Genomic DNA, 9,867 nt, shown 5'->3' with positions numbered 1-9,867 from the left:
GCTTGTGAACTTTATATCCAGTGAATGAGGGCTCTTATTATGACAAAAAGAAAGAAAAACACTGCCTGTACTTTATTTTGCAAATACACCATGATGGTTTGTTTAAAGTGGATTGTTAACTGTGAACTGAACACAACTGTATTATTCAGTAAACTCTTATTTCAGCTAACAAGTCTAAATGTCTACTTTGTGCCCACAAAAACAAAAATGACACCTCACAGGAAATACATTAAACTGGGATTCCACTTATTTTGTCAACAGGGTACTACTCAGCCTGTAAAAACATGATGATGTCATTGAGGTTGCTGAAGATGAAGGCATTAACGTGGCAGGGAAGGTCTTATGAAAGATGTTGCTGAGTTGCATTATGGGAACTGTAGGATTCTGCACTTTTGAAAGTTGGCTCATGCTAGGGACAAAAAGTCAGGATATCTCAGCCTCTGATGCATCAATTTTGACATTTTTTCCCTGTTTCTTGCAAGTCCCCAAACTTTAAAGAGGTGCAGTTGTAAATGATTGAAGTACCTATTTTTCTCTTCCAGTTAACATGCTTTGAATCAAGAGCAGAAATAATTAATACTAAGTATCTAATTTGCTTCTCCTGGTTAGTTTTAAAATGGAAGGCCTGACATTCATTCATTCATGGTACTACAGGAAATGTCATTACCTGTCTGACAGATCCCAGAGCAGCCTGGCAGCGTCCTGGTTACCACACCACCCCTTTGTTCACATGAATAATTTAATCAAACCACCATAACCACAGACTTGACAATCCAACAGAATCTAATGTTAAATTATGCCACACAAACAATGTTTGCAACTGCTCCTCCTTATTTAAATGCTAATGAGAGGAGACCTACCTGCAGTGATGCAGCAGTCTCCCTGCTAGCTCTCTCATTAGGCATGAGAGGTGAGCGATGAGATGAGGCAGGGCAGCTGGGTTAGGTATCTGCTGGGTCAGTGCTGGAGGGAAGGTGGGGTTTGTTTTCTGATGTCCCGCAGGCCTTAGAGATTAGTTTAGCTTTGGTACACACCAACCACATCTCTTCAGCACAGCACCAACATACAGCAGCCAATGACAGAAAATGACCATAAAGCTAATTTACTGCTAGTGAGAACTATTTCTGCTGCACCTCACAGCTCCAGAAAAGCTCATTTATATCCATATAATGAGGTGCAGGGCACAGAGCTGCCCGGGAAGAAGGAAATGGTGGAGCTAAACGAAAAAATTTAGAAGAGCCAAGGTGACAAAAGGTCAAACAAACTACCCCTGTCCAGGGCACATTTATTTTTCCACGAGAAACACACAAACATGCAACAAGGTCATCACAGTTCAATAAAGACTGATAGATTAAGAAGCCCTTTATAGTTTAATCAATGTCTCTCTATATCTTGCTTTTAGTTGATCTCATTTTCTCTTTGTGAACCATCTCAAATAGCAATATGTAGACACTGCTTAAGAGAAATCAAAGTTAAACCACAAAATCATGATTTGAAAATGTCAATTAAAATGGGCACTTAAAAATGCAAAACATTCAGATGTTTCACACGTTGTTGAAAGAGTGAGGAGAGCAGCCAAACGCTGTCTCATCCTCATCAATGTGTAAATCAAACCCGGTAGAGGAAAAAACGTTCTAACTAACTGGAGTTAAGATGCAAACCACAGTGCTAAATCACCAGAAGACCTGGGTGACATCTCTAAAGAAGCTATATGATGTTTTCATACGCAAAAGCTATGCATTGTCAATAAACTTGCTCACAGTTTGGTTTACATGCACCTCTAGGAGAACATTACTGTATCTTTAAAGGACATGAACCTAAGATTCGTTTACTAGACGCACACTCGGCACACATTCACACAGACAAAGAGATACAAACATACAGTATATCCACACAAAATGTTAAGGTATCATTTAGAGAGAGAGAAGTACAGTTTGCTGTGGACACTATGACAGAGTACAACTGTAAATACTTTATATGTCAGGACAAAATGATTTCATCCCACCTCTAATCAAATGGAAAATAGTATGGAATGAATCTTAATAAGAGTAATACAGCAATGTTATGCAATAGTTCTTTTTAAGACAATCATCATTCAAAAAAAGACATCAAAAATATGTTTTCTAAAACATAGCTTGTGAACATCCTTGGATCGTACCCCCCTCCCCCCCCTCCCTTTTTTTTTTTTTTAGAAACATGGAGGTAGACACCCCGTAAAGAAAATGTCATTTAAACCCAATAAATCAGCCGTCTTGCTACACATAAATCATGTATTAGATCTTAAAAATAGTAAATTGCATAAACACTATTTCTCTCTTTCTTAATCAGATAAATACCAAACCGTGTTTTATTCATCATTTCCATATACAGTAAGTCTGTACACACCTGAAAAGTCTAAAGGGCCTGCATCGTTCATATTACGAGACCGACACATGAAAAAGGAAAAGCTGAAGAAGCAAACATTTGGATTTCTCTTGTTAATGAAACTGCACTCAATATGGAAAATTCCCTGATAGTTTGGAAGCATTCTCTCTTGCTGTCCCATATTATAAAGGGTGTCAAAAAGTTGTGAAGGAGAAAACTTGAGATGAAACAGGCCAGGTGTTTTCAAGATCTGGATCAGAATCACTCTTACAAATACTTTTAGTGGTTTGGTTTAGCGTGTGTGGGTGCCAGAAAGTTGGGGTCTGAGACCAAATAAACTGCAGAAAAACACAAAAAATAGTTTAAAGCCCCTGAAAACTTGCTTTAAATATTCATGACTAAACAATCAAAGTCAAAGTTTGGAAAAAAAAAAGTATTTATGAAAAAACAGCTAATCTGCTTAATCAGGAGTGTGTGGGTATGGTTTGATTAATTAACAATAGCCTGGCAACGTAAGCAAACATCCACTAACTGACATCAGATTTTTATTTAAACATTGCTAAATTCTGATTGGTGATCAGAAATATATGACATCATCTTTTTCCAACGGAGCCCAGCCCATTTAAAACCAGTAAAGGTGTGTTGAGACAGAACATGGGACAAATTTTACAAACAAAGCAATGGAAAGATGCAAATTCGCCCGGTCCAGTTGAAAACATTTCAAAAATTTTGCACCTATATCCTTTACGAATCTACAGAGATTTGAGTTAAAAGGAGAGAGACTGGAGGAAAATAATGAACAGAACCGTAGTTTCTGCTGAGTTCTGAGATTTCCTTATTGAGAAAATAGGTTTTCAGGGCCTTTAAAACAATTTAAATCAGTGTGTTGATCTATGATTGGCAACAAACTGAGATAAATCCCACCCATCTGTCTCTCCAGTTATCTAACACAACTCTAAGAATATTTGCAGCTGATATTTAACCCAGTCATGCTGTTTTCACCTTCAGGCTGAACAAAAACTGCTGACTGCATCCATTCCCATATTCTGGACAAGTAGAAAAAGAGAAATGGCCCATTTGGGGGGAAACAGCCATCTTCATGCTGCTAAGGCTTCCCACCCAATAATAAAGACACATTTACTGTATTTATTGGGAGTCTCACAGGGGATCAACTACACAGATTCTACATTAAGGTAACGACAGCAGCATACACTAAGACTACTTGTAATATTAGACGTCCATAACATGTCATACATATTTCAACAGTCCCTGACATCCTGACAAATTCATCTTTGCCAGATTTTATGTATTCATGTTAATATGTGCCTGTGTATAGATACGTATGTGGGCCAGTCAGTATTTGTATATTTTTCTATATAGAAGAGTATAAAAATAAATTACACTAACACCATAGACTCAAATTGAGCTTGAATTTCAAGGTATATCACATCTGCAAATGTATATCATATATATATATATATATATATTTTTCAAAGCATTGCAAGCCAGTTTATAAACATAAACTTAAAAAAAGAAATAGATTTTGTTGTTGCAAATGCAATTTAAGACCTTTTCCTTAAAATGAAACGATCGATTGAACAAAACCGTTGCCTCAAAGTGCTATGGAAGACTATGATTCAATCCAAAATTAAGCCCACAGCTGGGTGCCAACACGTTAAACCTTACATCAACATCCCCCGCTCATTAAAATTGATCAGATATATTCATGGATAATTATGCAGCACTGGGTTATCTTTTATCTCAGAGCAAAGAAACATCACAAGATCTCCACCAAGGACCTTCAAAAAGTTTTTAGCTCACAGGCATAAACTCTGAGCAGGAAAGAGGAGGGCGTATAGGAAAAAATAGTTCCCTGTGACGCATCAACAGCCAGCTACATACTAGACCAACATTTGCATGGCTCCTGCTGCTGAGGAAGAGGAGAAGAGTGGGGGAAGAGGCCATACATAAAGATCAGCCCCAACAACTCTGAGTGAGCTCACGCTGGGAATGAGATGTTTCACTGCTCGCTATGTAAGAAAGCAGTAGAGCCCAGCGCACTGCCTGACAGCACACGAGCTCACAGAGGACTTGTAGATCGCAGGCGAGCAGCGCTGCCCAAGATGGATCTCTAAGGGAAAACTGAACGTCCATCTGTGAGAGGCGCGTTCAGCTTCTCTCCTCAAGGACTTAAAGCCAGCATATTAATGCCTCAGAGCACGCAGTCGCACACCCATGTATGGTCAGCATGATGGATCGTGCCAACCACTGGGTTTACTCCAACAGGGAGAATAATAATGCAGGCTTTATATTCACAGAGGTCAGCGTCATTGGTATGTCAACAAAACAAATGAGTTTAACCTTGGAGCATAGCAAATCCCGCTTTGCAACCTCAGCCTTCAGAGTAACAACGCCTCTGAACAAGCGTCAAACTGACTGGTAAGACGCTTGTTCCATCTATTTCACGCCTCCTCTCACAGACCGTCAACAAGGTTAACCATACAACATACATTTATCATCAAACACTTACATTTCATTGCCTTTACTTCTCTTTAGAATCCAGCTCATGCACTACTGAGCACACCTCCGTTTTACAGAACGACCGACCTGTGTGTATCAGAAGTGGAAAATGTCAGTGATGCCCAGTGCAACCTTAAGTCACATCACCTTCACTCAGGTCTACTTGCTGTAAAAGCCGAGATCCTCTCATCCAAAATCACAAAACCAAGTCTCACCACATTGTTACAGGACAATATCAATTATTAGAGAAAATGGGGGGAGCAATTAATCAATTGATTTTCATTCATTTAGAATTCTGAAATTCTCTTGAATGTATCTTTACAATATCAACATTCACAATAACAACCTATCCATTGGCACCTCACCCTATTGCAGATATTCGCTCAACATTCATTATGCAGCGTTAGTCTGGGCCATGCAATCTGGATTCAGCATTTATAAATATGCCTTTAAATAGTTTTGGCCCCTCGTCATTTTACTCCAAGTGCAGAGAAACAGCTTCAGTTCGAATCTACAAGGGGTTAACGACCATTTTCCTGCAGCTAACAACATCAAGACCTTGTCTTTACATTCCTCAATCCTCTGAGAAAATTTGGCATGAAGGCAACATGCTCATGGCATGGATCAAGAGACAGCAGGGGGGGAAATCTTATTAGGTTATAGAAATCAAAAAATTGATCATAACCGTTACATCATTTACTTGAGCATTTCCATTGCTCTTGTGCCACCACATCTGCAAGGTCTTTCTGTTTGTGGGGAGTAAAGAGTTGTCAGCTGCATGTTGGCCCGTCATGCAGTGTCCCTGTTCTCTGGGAGACGACTGGGCATGGTGGGTTGTGTTCCTGCGTACCAGCTCAGCTGGTCCTCAGTCCTTAAGGTTGTCCTCACCGACCCCCTGGGCTGACAGCTCTGTCAGGACGTTGTCCAGGTAGTTGGGGTCGGGGTAACCGTGGCCTGTCAGGTTGGAGCCAAATTCTGTCTTGTGGTGAATCTCGTTCCAGACCACCGTGTCCGACTCGCCCGTGGTGCTGGATGTGCCGATGGTGAAGATGAGGCGACGGTCCCAGGCCATGATCAGCAGCTTCAGGACCTGGAAACACACAAGGAGGGAAGAGGAAAGAAGTTATCATCTCTTAACAGCAAAATGGAAGAAACAAACAACATGCAGGACTAGTATCATTTAGCCTTTGGTGTAGATGCAGACTTATTACAGTAATGTTCATCAAACAACCTAAATCGCTGTTTTAGTCTGTATGGAAGGATTCTCTAAACTTTAATTTTACTGAAGCAAAAGAATACAAACATACTAGGCAGAATTATCAAAAATAAATATATAAATAATAAATACATGCTTTTGAAACTCATCATTGGATTTCTTTGGAGAAACAGGTTTGATTACAGGCTCATTATACTGATGATCAACAGTTCAAATCCAGCATGTTTTTAATTCTTGATGAGCTGTCAGACTAGTGTTTCCTTTGACCACTGTCAAAGCTTACCTTCCTGCCTTTCTCGTTGTCAGGGAGGTAACAGTGTCGGGGGAACCCTCTCGCGCTGAACTTCTTCCCAGGGTTGGGGTGCTCATTGGTCTGAAAATGTCAAGAACAAAAACAATTGTTACAACTCTTTCTTCTCTTCCAGTTGTGACGTAACTATGTAGGAAATGTCAACAGCACCCACAGGACGAGCCTTTCTTGCCCATGTTGCTCACAATGGCCCTTAAAATTAGTAAATAGGTAAAATTATATGTAAATAAATATCTTTAAATATTATATTTTAGAAACTTTCAAAGCTGCAATGTGAAAAAAAAATCTGGCTTGACTAAATCCCAGTATGTCCAGGTATAGGTCCAGAAGTGTACATGTAGTTTCAGGTGCCTTATCATGAACTAATGGCCATAATTTCCAAATTTTCCTTATTTCTAGTGAAATTGTGTTGCTACCATGTAACTGTGTTGAATTTAGTGGCTTTACTTTGCAGCTAAAAATCAGCTCCTCCTCTATAAACCAGACTAAACCATCAGGATGTTTACAGTGTGGACTGAGGAGTGAGAGCAGAAAGAGAGGGAGGAGACCAACTGAAATGTTCCTATAATATCTCCCACATTTTTTAGTTTTTCAAGAATCTGTCTGTGCTCAAGAACTACTGTGGGATCCATAAGAACGTTGTTTTCACATTGACTTACACAGCCCCAACACCTCACCTTACTGCACGAATAACCGCCCGTCAAACTTAAGCGGATAAAGCAGCTCTTGTAGAAAGGGCAAAGATTTAGAGAAGAGAGACAGTGGATCAGAGCACAAAGGCGGCAACGGTGGATTTAGTGAAGTGAGACAGTCCTGACCTGGATGCCGGCAGGAATGTCATAGACGATGCGGATGGTCTTAGAGTCTGGGTAGCCGGGCAGGCAGTGAGGGATGACGTGGTACTCCATCTTCCCAGGAGGCTGAGTGCCTGTTTTCTCCCCATAGATGGTCTTACATGTCGGGCACTGAAGACTGCCATCCTGGTTTGAAGAAAAAAATAAAACATGATGACATAAACAAGATGATATTAACATTTGTTGCTTTGAGAGGGTTTTAAAGGGTCAGTTCACCCAAATTACAAAAACTTTTTCCCTTACCTGTAGAGGCATCTAGCTATGCAGATAGTTTTGGTTTTATTAGCACAGGCTTTGAGGTATCTGTCTCTAAGATTTCTGCCTTCACCCCAATACAGTAGAAGAGAATGTTGTTTGTTTTCTGCATTGAAAATGTGTATTTGCATTGATCAATAACATATAGAAAATAATCATCTGATTCTGCAGCTCTATGAAAGTTTTTAGGGGCTTTCAGAGCATTGTTTTGGTTTTACAGCCCATGACTTCACTGTTTGATTCACTCTCACTGCTAAATATCCACTAAATGCTACCTTCCCAGCACCAAACAGCAGACAGACAAAGTTAGCAACTAGCTGGTGAAGACAGTGGAGCATTTAGCAGCTGAACAAGTTTCTAAGGAGTCGTTGGTGTCCAAAACAGAAAGTAAATAAAAAGTTAATATTCGTCTTTCATTCGTCAGGCGGCCAGAGACACAACTCCAAATGAATGCTATTGTTGCACTGTGTCTGCTGGATGTTTAGATGAGCAACTGTTGCTAACATGCTTGCCATAACAACTTTAAAAGTTGCCCTCTGGACGCAAGAAAAAAAAAAAATCAATTTATACTGGTTTTAAGCATTCAAGTCTTTCCAGAAACAAAGTCCTGGCACCACCGTCTACTAAAAAAATAGTCCTGGTGAAAACTGTTGAAAATTTCTTTATTCTGTTGATTATCCAGAGTAACTATTTGCATGACTAAATACTACCAGAGGTAAGTTAGAAGACACTTTAAAGGTTCTATATGTAGGAATCACAAATTCCTTCTCATTAGTGACATATGTGGCCATTATATGAGCTGCAGTAAACAGCCTGGTTTCCCCCCTCCCTGCTGTATGTACGTGTGCTTGCTTGCTCACACACAAACACACACACAGAGGCTCCTGCTGTGCTGTGGCTGCTGGCCGGTGAGAGCTAATCCACACCGCCTAACTTGCACAAATATGTGTTAATCAACCACCCGAAACTGACCTGATCTGCAAATTGTCAACTTTTTTTTTTTTTTTACCAACCGTGTTTACTAAACACCGGTAGGCCCAGTGAGCTGTGGCCGGGGAGCAACGTGCTGTGGTCGGGGAGCAACGTGCTGTGGCCAGGGAGCAACGTGCTGTGGCCAGGGAGCAACGTGCTGTGGCCAGGGAGCAACGCGCTGTGGCCGGGACCAATGTTTTGGGGTTGGGGACCAACATGCTGCAGTTTTGTTGTGAAATGTGTGCTTATTATGTCGTTTGGCCTACCAACAGGAAAAACAAAAGGGTTGTTCTGCTATCACTCTAGAGCTTGTTTTCTGTTCCTTTGTTGAGGGAATAATGTTGTTTTAGCTGCTTGTGCTCGGGAATGGGTGACTCGTAATTGCAGGACTGTTTTGTTGTGAAATTTGCTGTGGTTGACAGAGGCAGCTATCTGTTTCATTAGCTGGAGAGCTAATATCTGCAGGGTGTTTCTAGTCGGATGGCACCATTTTTGTTGTGTTGTGTTGTTATGTCGGTTGTTTGTTGATGTTAGCGGGAGAGAGGCAAGGCACTTGGGAGCGCACAGAAACGTAACTTTAGTTGGATTTTCATGGAAGATCTGGGCCTGGGTCCTTCAAATAGAAATCAGTCCACAAGCTGTTATAGACAATCAAGAAAGATGGAGAAGGTCTTTTTTTTTACATTACAGTACTACCTGTTCACTCATTGGCAAAAAAACAATTAATACATATAAATTGCTTCACAATTACACATATAGAACCTTTAATAATACTGACAAAGTGATTTGATTGATTTGACAACTGCTGTTGTTAATATGACATTGATGATTGCTGATTAAATCTGCTTGTATTTGCTGCCTGACATTAGCAAGAAGCACTTTCATATTAGATGAAAGTGAACTGAGGTGAACTGAATTCATAATGATTTTACAAAGTATTGTGCTGTCAAAACTGAAAGCATTGATCTGAAAAGACTTCATAAGATCCCATCTGTGTAGCCCAATTGTGAGGCCTGATCTGTCGGTGCCGTGCAACCCAGTCGAGCTGTAAGATGTCAAAAGTTTATAATTTGAGCCTTGAGTGACATCATAGCAACTCACAAGCTTTTAACCCACCTTATTGCCATTGTTGTACATGGCCACCAGGCACAGCAGATGGTACATGTGCCCACACTTGCCAAGTTTGCCCACCAGCTCTGGCTTGATGCCTTTGTGCTGCAGGACGCCTTCATAGCCTGATGACATGACCAGCCTCTCCATGCAGATGGTACAGTCCTGGAATAGCCAACCAAAATACTTCAGCTGCCATTCACCATGACTGTGTATTTATTATACTTTCACACTTGGTTAGGACATCAAACGATGACAGAGTGCAT

General features: G+C 40.5%; 1 protein-coding gene across 3 annotated transcripts in view; it reads right to left on the bottom strand.

The window, feature by feature from the left end:
* Window positions 1–1,255: 1,255 nt before the first annotated feature.
* Window positions 1,256–9,867, bottom strand: part of dtx1 (deltex 1, E3 ubiquitin ligase) — a 44,953-nt gene continuing 36,341 nt past the window's right edge. For all 3 annotated transcript variants that reach the window (XM_044366912.1, XM_044366913.1, XM_044366911.1), the window contains exons 7-10: window positions 9,608–9,766; window positions 7,229–7,390; window positions 6,384–6,473; window positions 1,256–5,974 (exon numbers count right to left, since the gene is read on the bottom strand). In XM_044366912.1, the coding sequence (XP_044222847.1) occupies window positions 5,750–5,974; window positions 6,384–6,473; window positions 7,229–7,390; window positions 9,608–9,766 (636 nt within the window). In that variant the 3' untranslated portion in view covers window positions 1,256–5,749. The remainder of the gene's footprint in view (window positions 5,975–6,383; window positions 6,474–7,228; window positions 7,391–9,607; window positions 9,767–9,867) is intronic.

Source organism: Thunnus albacares, chromosome 2 (assembly GCF_914725855.1).
Source record: "Thunnus albacares chromosome 2, fThuAlb1.1, whole genome shotgun sequence".
Classification (NCBI taxonomy): domain Eukaryota; kingdom Metazoa; phylum Chordata; class Actinopteri; order Scombriformes; family Scombridae; genus Thunnus; species Thunnus albacares.
Note: the sequence above shows the minus strand (reverse complement) of the source record. Positions and strands in the feature narration are given on the sequence as shown.